Source organism: Zingiber officinale, chromosome 7B (assembly GCF_018446385.1).
Source record: "Zingiber officinale cultivar Zhangliang chromosome 7B, Zo_v1.1, whole genome shotgun sequence".
NCBI lineage: Eukaryota > Viridiplantae > Streptophyta > Magnoliopsida > Zingiberales > Zingiberaceae > Zingiber > Zingiber officinale.
The window spans coordinates 65,971,859-65,987,882 of record NC_055999.1 but is presented as its reverse complement, the minus strand read 5'-3'; the positions used below and the strand labels follow the sequence as shown (position 1 = coordinate 65,987,882).

At 38.1% G+C, this 16,024-nt stretch overlaps 3 protein-coding genes across 5 annotated transcripts; 1 reads left to right on the top strand and 2 right to left on the bottom strand.

Annotated features, from left to right (window-relative positions):
• Positions 1–269: 269 nt before the first annotated feature.
• On the bottom strand, positions 270–680 carry LOC122003791 (auxin-responsive protein SAUR32-like). 2 transcript variants are annotated; one of them, XM_042558808.1, is made up of 2 exons: positions 572–673; positions 270–517 (listed from the first exon to the last, which is right to left on the bottom strand). In XM_042558808.1, exons 1-2 carry the CDS (start codon positions 622–624, stop codon positions 334–336), a joined length of 237 nt encoding a protein of 78 aa, XP_042414742.1. In that variant the 5' UTR covers positions 625–673; the 3' UTR covers positions 270–333. The 2 variants fall into 2 exon arrangements, with proteins under 2 accessions (XP_042414742.1, XP_042414741.1); XM_042558807.1 differs by having other exon boundaries at positions 270–680.
• A 1,527-nt stretch (positions 681–2,207) lies between these two features.
• Positions 2,208–6,046, top strand: LOC122005918 (probable aminotransferase ACS12). The gene is made up of 4 exons (XM_042561165.1): positions 2,208–2,706; positions 2,819–2,953; positions 4,550–4,710; positions 4,796–6,046. Exons 1-4 carry the CDS (start codon positions 2,230–2,232, stop codon positions 5,640–5,642), a joined length of 1,620 nt encoding a protein of 539 aa, XP_042417099.1. The 5' UTR covers positions 2,208–2,229; the 3' UTR covers positions 5,643–6,046.
• A 620-nt stretch (positions 6,047–6,666) lies between these two features.
• On the bottom strand, positions 6,667–12,244 carry LOC122005919 (barley B recombinant-like protein D). Of its 2 annotated transcripts, none has more exons than XM_042561166.1 (4): positions 12,028–12,244; positions 11,652–11,734; positions 9,446–9,550; positions 6,667–7,847 (listed from the first exon to the last, which is right to left on the bottom strand). In XM_042561166.1, the coding sequence occupies exons 3-4, from the start codon at positions 9,512–9,514 to the stop codon at positions 6,909–6,911; spliced, it is 1,008 nt and encodes a 335-aa protein (XP_042417100.1). In that variant the 5' UTR covers positions 9,515–9,550; positions 11,652–11,734; positions 12,028–12,244; the 3' UTR covers positions 6,667–6,908. The 2 variants fall into 2 exon arrangements, with proteins under 2 accessions (XP_042417100.1, XP_042417101.1); XM_042561167.1 differs by having other exon boundaries at positions 9,446–9,504.
• Positions 12,245–16,024: the final 3,780 nt, after the last annotated feature.

Here is a 16,024-nt window from a genome sequence, read left to right as displayed (position 1 = left end):
CATATATGAAAGTTGTGGAGCAAAAGAAATTAGTTTTAGTTTCCCACCCGAATCCACTTCAGTCTAGCTAGCCGAATCAATTTGATTCCTTCCTTTGAAATTTTCTTAATTTTCCAAAAAATTACGAAATAATTGAATCTGAATAAGAAGATTTATGCATCAACAAATAGCAGATCAAAGATGACGAATGATTTTTGATTTCTTAATATTTAGCTAATTATTTTTTAAAAAAAATTAAATTCATGATCAAACTCTTCCAGATCTATTACAGATATCAAGATGAAAAGAAAAAGACATTAAAGAAGCCAACAACATAAAAACTAGTCGCCGGCTTTACTTCCAAATGGGCACAATGAACTGGGAGTGGTGGTGGTGGTGATGGTGGTGGCGGCGGAGTGCGGCGAGGTCTCGCTCGATCTCGTGGCGGACATGGCAGAAGTGTTCAACGGTGCAGGGGATGACGACGGCTCCGGAGTGGTGGAAGCCGTACTCGGCCGCGGCCTTCTCCAGGAGCTCCGCGAACAGAGGGTGGCTCAGGTGCTTCACCGGCACCGCGAACCGCCGCTGCTCCTCCCCCACCTTCACCGTCACCGTGCCCTTCGCCGGAGCCGTTTCCCTCTGCATCTTGGTTGGATTAATTGATTCCTCGCCGACATGAAACTGGATGCGGTTGGCTATTTATAGACGGAAAAGCAAACAGAGTCAAATCCGAACCAAATTAATCTTCGGATTAGTTGAATCCTAATTACTTTATTAATCATGATTAAGTGCTGTGGGACGCAGACGGGTTTAATTTTGACTTGGTGGTTTAGAATTTAGAAGATTGGGATCGACGTTCCGGTCACCGGACGCGGGATCTTCTTACGTTGACTCGACCACGCGTACGTTCCTGATGTAATGCGGGCGTTCTTATTACGAGGGTTGACGTAGACGTGGATCTATACTTCCTTCCAATTAATTGGAGAATAAGACGGGAGTAGGGAAACGTGGACGGTGTGCAGCGCACGTAGTAAGTTTTTTTTTTTTTTTTTTTGATAAAATATAATGGAAGTCGAAATAAAAATAAGAAACACACGTAGTAGGTTTCTGTTTTATATGGAAGAATTACAAACGTTTTAATTGCAGTTTAGTTACCGGATCTACGCCAGTCAACGAGTTGACCATATGGTTCACATTGAAGACGCCAATTTAAGATTTTTACATTTAACGCAGTCTGAAAGATGTTGTGAAAAGGGAAATTTCTTCTTCGACGCGAAAATTTTTGAGTGGAAAAATGGAACACCGAGCTACTGAACGTGTTAGATCCGAGTGATATAAGAACATTGTAGTGATTATAGTACTGAACGTGTTAGAGTTTCTTTCGATGAATGATTCAAAAGATGAAGGGATCTTCCGATCATCAAAAGAATATTCTAATGTTATGCTGTTCCGACTTTTTTTTATCAATGAGAGTAGATTTTCTGGATCACTTATATTTATGATTGGATCGTGATCGTGATTCAATTATAATTGGTTGTGATTTTTTCTTGGATTCACCGTCCTCATCAAATTATAGTTTGGTTCGGAGCGGGCGGCCGGAGGTCGTCCGGAGGAGACCCTCGCTCGGTGCTCAGCAACCTGACCACTTATTTACCACCGGTGTCCTCCGGACAGCCTCCGGGCGCCCGCTCCGAACCAAACTATAACTTAGTGGGGACGGTGAATTCAGAAAGGAATCGTAACCAATTACGACTGGATCATGACAACAATCCTATCACAAATATGAATGATTCATCCCCTAGATTATAAAAAGTGGTTTAGGAGATCCTTATCGAACATGTTTGACCAAAGTTACTCTAACAAATTCAAAATTATTAAATAATTATAATTAAATATAATAGTGTTGGATAAAATATTTTAGATGAGATATTTTTTAAAATAGTGTATCTTTTTACGATGATTCAATAGTTTATGATTTAATTCTAAAAAATTATAAAATTAACTATATCGTACTTTGAACGTTAACGTCAATGGAGTGGAGTGGAAAATCCACCATCTCGGAAAGGATTTAAACATAAAATTTCATTTATTGTTATTATTATTATTATTATATTTATTATCCAAAAAAGATATAAAATAGTAAGGAAAGCCTTCGAAGCAATCAAATTGTGAAGGAGAAGCTTCTAGAAAAAAAACAAAAATAAAAGCGAAAAAAACAAAAATAAAATATAAAATGATTATCCTCCTCCGATGAACCCAGAGGCTGAGGCCAAGGCACCCCCCGCCGACGAGGAGGCGACCTCAGCCGGCCCCCTCGCCTTCCCTCCGGTCTCCGCCCGCGGAGGAGGCGCTGCCGCCATGCGCCTCATCGTGCCCCTCCAGGGCATCGTCCAGGGCCGCGGCGGCCTCGTTCTCGGCTCACTCATCCCCTGCGCCCTCTTCTACTTCCTCCAGATCTACCTCAAGCGCAACCGCTCCTCCCCCTCGCCCTCCTCCTCTTCTCCTCCCGCGGACGAGGCCGAGCTCCCCGGAATCGTACGCACCTTATCCCGCGCCTCCCTCGGCTCCGCTCGCAGCCCCGCCGCTGTTTCCTCCCGCGCTGTATCCGTCGCCAAATCCTCCGACAGCGCGGCCTACTTCGTGGGGTACAAGAAGTGCTCCGAGGACCCTTACCATCCCCTCGACAACCCCGATGGCGTCATACAACTCGGCCTCGCGGAGAACCATGTAGACTCCTCATCCTCCCTTCTCAAACAGAGTCATTTCCCCCTTTTTTTTTAAAAAAAAAAACTTTTTCCTCTTTTCCGGTGTTTTAAAATCTTTTGTTCATTTAATGCAGTTATCCTTCGATCTGATCGAGGGCTGGTTTGCTACAAATTCGAAGAATTCGTGGTTCGATGAACGACAGGGTGGGTTGAACATTAATGGATTAGCGACTTACCAGCCTTCCGATGGCTTGATGGAACTGAAGATGGTGAGTAGATGGTCTTCTTTCTCAAAACTTAGTCTAATAAATTCTGACATTAATTTTCTTGCCATTTCCATTGATTGACCATGTTCCTTTTTTGGTTCATCTTCTAAGCTGCCAAACTTCTGGTGTGTTAGAAGCAACAGTTTTTTATTTGCTTTGCTTCTTTCTAAATGGTTTCATGGATGAATGCATCGGCTTATTCAAGATGTTTTAATTGCTTTGCAGTTCAGGAATCGCTATAGTTCTTACAATTAATTATTGTTAGGACGGAATACTAAAGATTTTTTTTTTTTTATACACAAAGCTACTACGTAAAACGTGTATTGAAACTAGATAGAAGGCTATAATACTTATTGGATAAAGTTTTTAGAGAGAACAAAATAACATAAATTTCCTTAGAGACTTAAAAAAACAGTGAATTGTCTTTTTTTGTTTGAACCATTAAAGGATACATTATGGAATATGAATCATAGGGCAATTCAAGGTTCAAATACTTATTTATTTTATTTAGAAGAAACTTACTATGGTTTTAGTTATAGTAAGTAATCTAATTAGACTATGAAATTATAATATTTTTATAGTATTTACTTGAAGTATTAGGATAATTGAAGAAACAAAACACATGTCCTTGTGAAGGTGGATTTCTGTTATTATTTGGTCTTTCTCATGGTGCATGTGATTGTTATTGTATGCATTTTATTTGGATTACCAGACCCTTGTCTATAATAATCACAATTAGAACGGAGGTAACATATCAAAAATGGATATGCATTAATTAGGAGCGTGCATGATGTGCATTATGCAACATTCTTTTGCAAATAGATGTGCCTTCTGAAATTTGTAATCATCTCACTATAGAATCCAGTCTTTGTTATGCATTGTAACCATGCATTCTTTCTCTTGTTCTCATTTCAAACGGTGTGGTTTTTGGTGCCAGATGTCATTCTTTATATTGAAGCAACAATCAGCAAAAGTAAAATTTCTTGGAAGTGTTAGCATTTATCATTTTAAATAGATGGACAATTACATTGTCTGTGTTTTGTGGATATGTGGAGGGAGACACATATAGTATATTTTGTCCAATTAATCTATAATCAAAGGTGGTACTCGTCTCCTATGTGTACTAGGATGAGGATCCGTGGAATTGTTGAATTGCCAGAGTTTGTGATTTAAGACAATTTAGTATTACTATAATATGTAATACATTCATTATTTATTGACTAAAATAGCATTCTACATTAATATGTTGCTAATTGAGCTCAGTAAAAGCTCAAGCTTCGCTCGAGATAAACAAACAAGCTTGTTTACCTTCAAGCTCAACTAAGTGACTGCTCTATTCACTAGGCATTCTTCCTCTCTTATCGGGATTGCTCCTCTTTGAGCACAACCTCTTCGTGTGACACCAAGGGTGGATGATCAATCCGCTAAGCATGACCAACTTCATGTGTTTGCATATCAAGACACGAGTCTCGATGAGTTCGATTTGTTTTTGAGATGAAAGCCTCTTTGAATTTGGGACACATGTTTCGGGTGTAAGCTTGTATAAGTCTATGGTTTGCGTTGCAAGTTTGCTTACAGCCTATTATTTGTATTTAACAGGCTATTGCGGGATTTATGGGGCAAGTGGTGCAAGGATCAGTCTCCTTCAATCCATCACGAATTATATTGACAGCAGGTGCAACTTCAGCAATCGAGATTCTCAGCTTCTGCCTGGGAGATCATGGAAATGGATTTCTTGTTCCTTCACCATATTACCCCGGGTTGATTTTCTCGTTCCACCAGAAATAACCTTTACCTTCACCTTGTACCGAGACACAAATCTTACATGGCCATCTCAACTTGCAGGTACGACAGGAATACTAAGTGGACAGCTGGCATAGAGGTGATACCTGTTCCATGCCGAAGCACTGATAATTTTAGTTTCAGCATTGCTGCTTTGGAAAGAGCATACGATCAAGCAAAAAAGCGAGGTGTAAAAGTGAGGGCTGTTCTTTTCTCGAATCCCTCCAACCCAGTTGGGAATCTGCTGCAAAGAAAATTGCTACATGACCTTCTTGACTTTGCTACAGAGAAGAACATCCATGTCATTGCCGATGAAGTATTTGCAGGTTCGACCTACGGCAATGAAGAGTTTGTGAGCATGGCAGAGATTTTGAACTCCGATGATGAATTTGATAGAAGCAGGGTTCACATAATATACAGTCTATCCAAGGATCTCTCTGTCCCAGGCTTTAGGACCGGTCTGATCTATTCCTTCAACGACCAAGTTCTTTCAGTTGCCTCAAAGTTGACAAGGTTCTCTTCTATTTCGGCTCCGACACAGCGCTTGCTCATCTCGATGCTAACTGATTCCGACTTCATTACAAGGTACATCAAGGTAAACAGAAGTAGGCTCAGGGCGATGCATGCATTGTTCGTTGATGGACTTAAACAATTGGGAATCAAGTGTGTAAAAAGTGGTGGTGGATTTTATTGTTGGGCAGATATGAGTCAATTTATGAAATCATACAGCGAAAAAGGTGAGTTTGAGCTGTGGAAGGAGTTGCTTGATTTGGCAAAGATCAATGCAACCCCTGGAACAGCATGCCACTGCATCGAACCTGGGTGGTTTCGTTTCTGTTTTACAACATTGACTGAGAAAGATGTACCTGTGATTATGGAACGCTTCAAGAGAATCTTCGATAGTCGTTGATTTATTTTAGAAGATTGTCGAAAGGAAGAGATGGTATATGGAACATGTTAGGAATGTAGAAACATCCACAAATATTCTGCAGGGGACATCAGTATCGATGCTTGTAGCAACTGTTGCTCAAAGAAAGAAGGATCAGATGATCGCTCGATGTGACCGCCTCAGCTGTTAATTTGAGCTCTTGTTCTCGGTTAAGAATATTCTTTTTTGACGAATTACTGTCATTTAGATAAAAATGCAACAATGAAATTTGAGTTAACAGACTTGGGAAATAAATTCTTGACTTTATATATGTGTATTTCAGTGATAGAAACTCGATTTTGATGTTGGATGTTCATAATATGTTTACTTGGAGAGAAGTAAAAGAGAAAAATAAAGGAAATAAAGCTATTAATTTCTCATGTTTATTTGAATTGTTCTCTTAAGTTTTGTTTTGTGTGTGTGTGTGTGTTCAAATCAGGTGGAAATAGAGACAAATTTATTGTACTGAGGCAGCTTAAATTCTTCCAAAATTCATGTTCTGTTTTTACTCTTCCTCATGGACATCACATTCTTCATGTGTCGACCTATACCGCGTGCAGTGTCAACCAATACGAGTTGGCAATACCGAAACTGAGATCAATAACTAAATGGTGAGTTAAATACCTGATGTGTGTCTATCGATACAAGTTGCCAATCATACAATGAAACTGAGATCAATGACAAGACCAAGATCTAAAACACTGATGTGTCGATCGATACAAAGTTGTCAATCATACAATATTGATGGAGATTTAAAACCCTCGATACAAGTTGCCAATCATACAATATCAATGGAGATTTAAAACCCTGATGTACAAGTTGCCAATCATACAATATTGTTCTGGAATGAAAATGAGATCTATAACAAAATGGAGTTGTAAACCTGAAGAGTGAAACACCAACTACCATATTTGAAACATGCATCGTAAACATTATATAAAATGAGATCTATAACAAAATGGCTTGATCGAGCGTCAACTAATCGACTGAAACACCAACTACCATATTTGAAACATGCATCGTAAACATTATATAAACAAGATGAATTCCTTCATGTTCAAGATATAGAATCACTACTACCCAGAGTTTAAACATACAACTAAGCTCTTGGTCATCCAAAAAGACTACATAGTTATAGGACTAGACGCAAAATCCTTAAGTTCTAGTTTCCCTATCGAGGGAATAGAGACAGACATACACTATAGACTCCTTTCCTACTCATCAATGACAATTTTGCATGGATTTGTTTCACCTGATGGTGATGTATCGATTAGTCCCGTGCTTAGCCCAGTGTTCCCGGAGGTCCACTGGCAGAGATAGATCATGGCCTTCTGCTGCAAGCCTGCTGAGAAGCCTCCTGAACACATTACCGCTCATCTTTCGCCCTCCGACACGGGCATGGCGTTTGTTCGGCATCACCGGAAGTGGGTACATGGAAAGAGTAGTCGTGCAACAGGAAGACTGCCATCCACCATTACCCCATTTGTAACATTGTCGGTATTTTCCAGTGCATGAACAGACAGGTGCTGGCATCATTGATTCGTCAAATGTGACCTGATTCAGACCAAGGTCTCGACTCTCCCATTCGTCATGCTTATGCAATAAAACCTGCTTAGCCATATTACCCCCTCCAATATCCACCTTCCAATCATCAGATGTCTTTGCGATAGTGACCTGCCTATTAGCTCCACTGGTTTTGCTCTTCCTGGGTGTCTTCAACTTCTTCAATGGGGAAGGTCCAACTTTAATTCCTTGCCTCGGCTTGTTGACATTCCAGGCTTTGACATCTGTGTTCAAAGCGGTCGACATGGGCAATACCTCTCTCGGAGCCTCATCCTTAAGGTTGTAGGGAGGATCCGGCATGTGCTGCGAAAGGGGTTGGACATGTTGAACATGGTGGCGTTGCTGCGGGTACATATGTTTATTACCACAGCCAAGTCCGCAATTACCGCCCATACCGTTGCTTCTTGCATATTCAAGGGCAGCAATTGTGTTGTCACGTTCTGCAATGGCACTGTCCCGCTCAGCAATTGCGGCATCACGCTGGAGGTATGCCATGTCTCGCTCAGCCAAAGCAGTTTTCTTCTCAGAAATGGCAAGATCGCGTTCCCGTAGAGCTTTGTCTCGTTCAGCCATGATAAGTTTTATGGTTTGATTCTCCTTCTGGTGATGTTGAGGCACCATCCACTGCGAAATAATTCAAGGCTTAGAAATTACACACATAAGAAGTATTAGACAAACTGCAATCATTTATGTGTCCATCATGCTTGTCATAAAAATCTATAACATGACTGAATACAATAAGGTGAAAAATGAATTGTGACTTAATTCGCCTTCTTTAGATGAAAATCATATTAAGTATTCGAGTTAAAACCTCATTTTATCAATTCTGCCAAACGTTCGTACTTTAAAATTTTGGTAACCATGGAACCAAGGCTTGGTCCAATATGTTCCAACCCCATGAGTTTCAAATGAGGAATTGATTGTTTCAGTACCATCCTCCGTATAGTCTATAACATCTTCATTGCTAGATAACAGCCTCCATATCATCCAGCGCTGACTGAAACCAACTCCATCGGTAACTGTCAAGCATCTTCTTGTATAATCCTTTCAGTTCTAGTTATCACTTCTCTTTCAACCAACAAGTCAGTGGTGAATCCAAGACCCATAAAACAGTGGAGGCAAAATTGACTAAAATAATTGCTCACACAATAATTTTTTTAACAATTCTGAAGATGTGCTATGAGTTGAATAATTTAAACACATTGGACTTGAACAATGATGAGAAAAATAATTATGAAAAATAAATAGTGATGCCAATTACTAAAGAAAATGAAATTCCTTCAAATATCCAAGTTGGATGGGTGCAACGAGAAAAATGAAAGACTATTCTAACTTTATTTTGTGATCAATAACTATTTTGCTAGGTCAATTAATGATAAAATATATACTACCTCAAATAATATCTTTAAGCACAATGGGCACAATTACCCCTACTAGTGTCTTCCTAGATCCACCAATGGTGTGTATGAATAGTTTGAACTTGCCCCGAGGCAATGGTACAGCTACAGGGCATTTTCTCAGTTTCCCAAGCATCTAAGGATTGAGTCCTAGCTTCGGCGAATTAACGGATGAATTTCTTAAGGACGGTTGACTTAAGAACGTTGAGAACCGCTCACTGCAAACATTTTCCGATTTACCCTGTTGGCCGGTGAAAAACTTCTATGGGATAGAGCAGGTCACCCCTAGTATTAGTTGACATAAACTGGATACTTGGTGCTAACTAAAAAAAAAGAGAATAGTTTGAACTTTGTCCTTGCCTCAGAACATCTTGCTAGTTCTCAAATTGAGCTCTTGCTCCCAACAACACCTTACCGTATACTTCGTATCAAACAAGATCAAGTATAAGGGAACAAAGGGGTTTAAGGCAGTTTTGCGTTCATTGTCACTGGTCAAGTGGTGCATGTCAATGCAGTTTTGTATAAAGAATTGAAACATTGTCATAACTATTTAAAATTCAATATTTCTAGTATATTATGAGAAGCATCTTGTGAAAAGTATATCTAATATATGATCGAGACACAACAGACAATCCAAAGTATTTCTGCTTTGTAACATGTCATAAATATATACTTTTTGGACGATAAGTCCTTCAACCATGATGTTAGATGATCAGAAAAATCAAAATAGGACAACAAAATGATCCATAATGTTGTTTAGTAAACTATTTGCAATTGGGCTTCTGAAAAAAGTTAGAAAAGCAAATCTGTAGGCGTGTCATGTACCTGAGCATGAGAAGGTTTATAGTGGTCAGACTTGTACCTTCCATTCTCTCTTTGCCCACCTTCATCCATTACCGAAATTAAATCACAAGCAGAAAGTTTCTATATCTGCTTGAAATAAATGCATTTTTCATAAGCAGGAAAGTGTAACAAGACAATTTTATTTGTAACTAAAAGCAAAGTCTTAAATTAACTGTACGAGGTGCAACATGATTAATCTAGAAATGATCTGTAGAACACTTAGCCATGCCATTTCAACAAGAAAACATCTGCAACTGCATAAAGAATTCAAGACAAATAAATAAGCAGGATCGAAAGATAGAAACGGTAATGTTTAATCAATAAAGTCTCTTCACCCTGACAGGAATCTAACTTGACTGCCAACAACACAAATTCTAGCCATCCCTACATTCACAGACTTGATGTGGCTGGTCAATTATCGAGGTAAACAAGGAAATGGGAGACTGCTAGCATGGTCAATGCACAGAAAGGGCTTGACTAATATCCTCCTCGATGCTAATGAAGGAAGAGCAAAATAAACTTTTAGCACAACAAAAATCAGAAAAGTCTTGGCGTTTGCTACTACAATAGGCATTAACTTCATTGAAGTTCAATATATACTAACAAACAAATGCAAATAGACAAGGGTACAGAAAACAACGAGATTTACTATATAACATTTACACAAGCAATTGTACTAGTATTATTTCATAAACACAGAAGGCATGTTGAATGTGTAATTTTTAGTTATGCATAAACCTGATTACAGTTGCCAGCAGTGAAACAGTTGAATCAAGAAGGATAAATAGAGCAGGCATGAAAATTCTGGAATTTGACAGTATTCCCCTAGATAAAATTTAATCTGGAGAAAAGTAAATAATAATTTTTTAGCCATTGATGGTACGTTTTGCCAAGTTGAAGTGAAAAAATCAGTAATACATATGAACTTAAGTAGTATATCCTATTCATTACAGGGTGGTAGGAATATCTGTGACCCGCATTTGATTACGAGGGAGAAGCACATGCTCTATCTATCCTCCAAATGTGAGTAGAGCTCTCAATATCAATAAAACGAGGAACATTCTTATATATCCCATTTTGGATATGTATACTTTATTTCTTGAATAGGTAAAGGTCAATTGTCTTGATGCTGACTAATATAAGACATCTTCAGATAGCCTTTTCTCTGACAAGTATTATAATCGTGTAATAACCTAAGATGAAAATTTGAAAGACTAGGTTATGTGGCTCTGTATTGTGGAATTGTGCAAAAAAGTTTAGACAATGTAAAATGCAGCATAGACCTTACATGATTGTCTGAAAAGCTAGGAACTATTCCGCATTGGTGATACGAAGATCAAATATGAGTTGGAAAAAAAAAATCTGCAACTATCTGAAAAGTTTATAGGGATCAAGAAAATAGTGGACTACATAGAAGGGAAGAAAAAAAAAACTAAATAATCTAATAATTGCCAGTGTTCGTGGACCAAAAAAAATAAAAATGTTCTAGAAATATTTATGACATAGGTTTGGATCACATAGACTTGACAGTTTGTTACTTCAACTCTTGAAGATAAGTATTTGTTTTCCTATCCAAAGATGAGCAAAGATGCTCAATCAACAAAGGAATTTGACAATAGAATAACAGGGAAACTCTAATGTAAAAAGCTTCTTTAAAGTAAGGGTATGAGATGGATGAATCTAATTTTGGACACAACTATACCTGTGACACTATTCTTACATTATATCAAGCTCCTAATATTTTCTCTATAATTGAGGCACATAGCCAAAAGTAGAATTCCATCAATTAATATATGAACTAGCCTAGTTTTGCCTAGTTCCTTTCAAAGTGCAGCAAAATGAATATACCAATTCATGGTAAGGCCATCAGATAATGAATGCCACGATAATAATAGTTATTTATGGAAGCAAAGGAAAAAAGGGACAATTTTTCTAGCCATATTAGCGACTACTGTCAAGTCTCAAGTATGACCGGTTTAAGTTTTGTGGATCAAATCTTCCATATACACTCTTATATTGATATTGAATCCATGGTAAAAAGCAGTATATCTTCTCTTGTGGTAAATACTCGGGGCTTATAAAGGAATTTAAATTTCCTCAAACATGCAACACAGATATCTAATTAATTAGCATAAGTTGAATTAGATAAGCCCATCTCCTTCTCAAAGCATGCAATTAAAGAAGTTACCTTCACTCTGTACTCGAAAACAAAGAGTTCCAGTGGATTAATATAAGCCAACCCCATTCGTCCTCCCTCAAGGTGTTCCAAACCTTATCAGAAGAAAACACGTGGTAAGAAAATCATAAGAGCAGACCAAAGTAGAGTTTTTTTTTTTTGATGCGAACGCCCGAAAATCAGGACAACAGGATGTAAAAAATCAGATCTTTCACAAAAATAAATGACCAGAAGTTCTATTAAACGATTGTAGAAGGGGCTAAAGAAAACAATGCAGCTAAAAATCACAAAATAATACTTTAAAAAGGGTAAAGGTAGTGCACAAAACCTAAAATGATAGGTATAAGAAGGGGAAGAAGAAACAATGCAAACTCAGCTTGATTTCTACCCTTTTTGGCCTCCAAACGAGGAGCAGCGAACGGATAACTTGGATAAGTCACATTTCCTCCTCCTGCCGCTCTTCCACCACGCCAGCCACTTCTTCTTCACCGCCCTCGTGCTCACTCGAGTCTCTTCTCAGCCGTCTCCCGAGCCCTGAGCCCTGAGCCCTGATTTATCGATTGTCTCTGGGTCCGTCCCTGTTCCCCATGCGTGCATCTTAAACCCCCAAACGAAGATGGCAAAGTTCCAAAAAGCACCTCTCTTGTTATTTATTTATTTCTAACGGACTTTATCCAAACCGTTTAAGACCTTATATAAATCAAATACTCATGAAGATGTTCAATTTTACTATAATTATTTATGTTTATTTAATATCAATTAAATAGATAAATTTAAATAACACATCAAACTAAATAAATAATTTTAAATGTACCTACTCAGTTGGTTAATATTTATAAAAATATTTGTGAATAACATTATTAAATAATATTTCAACAATAAAATTTTTATCAATATATTAAATAAATAATAAAAAAATTTAAATGAATTTTAAAAATTATATTATCAAACTCAATAATTGATCAAATAAATTTAAAATATAAACATTTCAAACAATTCAACCACCTTAACTAGAATTGAATAACATTTAAATAAATTAAGCATAAACTTATTAAAAAAAATTAAATTAAATTTGAATAATTATTTCAATGATCTAATTCATTATTTTAAATTTAACTTAATCTAATTTAGTTATCTTATCAAATAAATTTAAATAATACTAAAAAATTTAACTACTCATTTACAGTCCAACCATTTTCATATGAAAAGTCATAACTACCCCCCTCCCCTTAGCTTGAGCAGATTGGGTCGTTTATTTTTCCGATAAAAAACTAACCTACGGAGAAACTATCCGTACAAGTAAAGCCGACCAGACGCTTGCCCACCCAAAATCGCCTATGTCCTCTCGTCCACACCGCCAAAAATCTTTCTAGCCATTTTAGTCGCCAACTCCAACTCGGCTCTTTTGCACTATATAAGCACATTATCAACAATCTTAACTAGAATAGTTAAATACGCAGGACGATTCTACTATTTCACTAAGATCCAACCAAAAATAAAATGTAAAAAAATATTAAAAAAACATAAATTTATTACATACAATAACTTCGTTAAAATGTAAAATGTAGGAGTTGGAATAATATGGGTAAAAAGTTTTTTTTTAAAAAATTACAACGACATTGACAACTAAACATAATAATAATAATAATAATAATAATAATTATTATTATTATTATTATTAAATTTTATCCGACTAGATGAAATCAAATATATGAATCATTTCATATCATTGAATTTGATGTGACGATAGAAGGAGGTTTACCTAACATGAAGTCTAACTATCAGGATGGAGGTCAAAATCACGGTGGGCAATACCCGGGTGTCAAAGAGCTGAACGGAGAAGAATTGCAATGGTCGGTCGAGCAGTCGGGCCTCGACCGGCAGGAGATGGGTCCAAGCCGATCCCCATTCCAGCTCAGGATGATACACAAGACAACTGACGCTCAATACGGAGCAGCAAAACGCTGAAAGAGACTGCATAACTGGTATAAACAGGGGAAGATATGTTACTACACGACCACCGCATAAAAAAACCACGAAGGCTGAAGAGTGGAGGAGTCTCGACCGAGCGGCTACCCCACTCGGGCAAGCTAAGTAACGGGACCTGGCCATGGACGGAACAGAGTCCCAGTCAAGCGGCTACTCCGCTCGGCCAAGCAACGGGACCACTGTAATATCTCTCGACATCCTTTTGGGATATAGTGTCGCTGACACGAGGCATGGTCGATAGACGGATCGTACGGCAGAAGTATCTACTGTCGCGTCAGAGATATGCATGCCCTGTTAAGGTATTGTGTCAGAGGTAATTTCCTGACAAGGCCCTTTCATGTGACACATGGGAGAGCGTGCTCATGCCTCGAGAAGCACGCACGTAGCCCACCAAGGCTCCATATAAAGAGGGTCCATCACCGGCGGAGGTACGCATTATTCTTGAGTTCTACTATTGTTACTATTGCTCTGCTTTTTCCCAAATTTATATGACTGACTTAAGCGACATAGGGCCAACACCGGGAACCCCTTCCCTAGCCTGGCACGGACGTCATCTGTTTTGCAGAGCGGAGCGAAGTCCACGTCCAATCAGTGAAACTGCCACCTCCCATCTTTCCAGCTTCACGCTTTCGAACAGGATCATTTTGACGTCATCTGTGGGAACGCAACCTGCATCTGAACGAGAAGATGGCATATGCTAGACGATTCACAACAGTGACGCTGACGCAAGAGGAGCTCGACATTATAATTCAAGCCCGAGCGACGAAGATAGTGGAATAACAGCAACAACAGGAGTTGGCCGAGCGCCAACAGGAGATGGCCGAGTGCCAAGCGCAGGAGCCCGCAACATCAGCCACTGGTCAACCAATTGAATATGGTGACCGAGCGGACCGAGTATCCGCTCGGGGTATGATAGTCATCATTTTGCATGTCACAAGGCACTTCAAATTAATAAAGATTGAGAACTCAACTGAACTAAAGATAAGTGTTGTAGTAAGGAGTCTCAAGTCGTATTTTTCCAAGGATAACTAATAAATGTTTACGAATTCTAGAATTGATTCAGATTTAATTCTTACATCAACAAGGTCTATTAGGCATTTCTATTCAATTCTCATTTCATCTTGAATAAATCTGATTCTCAAAAGTGCACTAGAACAATTAAAAATGGGGGCAAAGAAATGTTGTTCTCATCTAAACATGATCCACTTTCTTTTCATCAAATTAACATCAATTAAGTTTGGATTCTAATGCAACATCGAATCAAATGAGTCAACTACTATATCTTCCATTCACAATCCAGTAACCATTAAACTCAATCACCAAACAAACTTGTAGAAATCAAAATAGCATTCAATTCATAATCAATTACCACATCTTCAATTTACAATAGCAGTAAATACTAAACTCTTTAGCCCACACACACTTATAGACACCGAAGCAACATCCAAATCATAATCACAATTAACTTCAACAATCAAGCTCCAACAACAAGTCTCCAACTCTCAACCTCATTCAAAAATGTTTAATAGAGGTAAACAATGAAAAACTCAAGAGATTCACTCAACACTCAAGCATGAACACAGTCACAGCAAATCTAATGAATCAAACAAAGAAGTTTTCTAAATTCTTGAATTGAAACTTAACACTAGTTTGAAGAAATCGAAATAGAGAATTCAAATGGAAAATAAATTGCAATCTAAGCTATCAGATCTGAAGATCTGAGCAAAGGTATGATAAATGAAAAGAAAATAAGAATAAATTGCATTCCACAACCCTAATCCAGAACCAAACCTCTTTTCTCTGCTGTGAAACAGAGTTGCCTCTGTTGGTGCGGGAAGCATCCGATGATCGAACCTAAGTTTTGATAATGGCAAAGAGATTCAAAGTTAAGATTCCTTGTTATCTAACATGCTTAAATGAGGTTTCAGGAAAGTCCTAACTGCGGTTAGGCAGGTGAACACTGTTAGCTAGAGCCCTAGAGTCAATCATTTGATGATTGTATTTTGGACTTGTTGTATCATATTCTATATAAATAAAGGCATTTGGTTTTTGGTTATTATACTTACTTGTATTGGTGTCAAATAAACTAAGTATAATAACGTCTTTGAGTAGAAGGTTCTTACCTATATCAATCGATTGGTTGAATCGATAGTGAGATGATATAGGGAATACTACTCTTAATCATTCCTATTCGAGTATTAACATTCAGGGACAATGTTAATGCAATAAGACTAGCATGTAGGTCAACTCGATGACTCGATCTCACAAGTCATGGATATGGAGATATCAAGTTGACACATGAGTATGCATTGGAGAATGTATACTGAATGACCCGCCATGAGAAAGTATCATGAATCGTTATATGAGTGTCATATACTTTCTCATGTGGCTATTAG

What these genes read in the sequence shown, in the direction of transcription:
- LOC122003791 (XM_042558807.1), bottom strand. Translation starts at nt 624, where the DNA reads ATGCAGAGGGAAACGGCTCCGGCGAAGGGCACGGTGACGGTGAAGGTG.
- LOC122005918 (XM_042561165.1), top strand. Translation starts at nt 2,230, where the DNA reads ATGAACCCAGAGGCTGAGGCCAAGGCACCCCCCGCCGACGAGGAGGCG. An exon ending in GCTTGATGGAACTGAAGATG is followed by an intron (nt 2,954 to 4,549) that starts GTGAGTAGATGG and finishes TGTATTTAACAG; the next exon opens with GCTATTGCGGGATTTATGGG. An exon ending in CCTTCACCATATTACCCCGG is followed by an intron (nt 4,711 to 4,795) that starts GTTGATTTTCTC and finishes CTCAACTTGCAG; the next exon opens with GTACGACAGGAATACTAAGT.
- LOC122005919 (XM_042561166.1), bottom strand. Translation starts at nt 9,514, where the DNA reads ATGGATGAAGGTGGGCAAAGAGAGAATGGAAGGTACAAGTCTGACCAC. An exon ending in ATAAACCTTCTCATGCTCAG is followed by an intron (nt 7,848 to 9,445) that starts GTACATGACACG and finishes ATTATTTCGCAG; the next exon opens with TGGATGGTGCCTCAACATCA.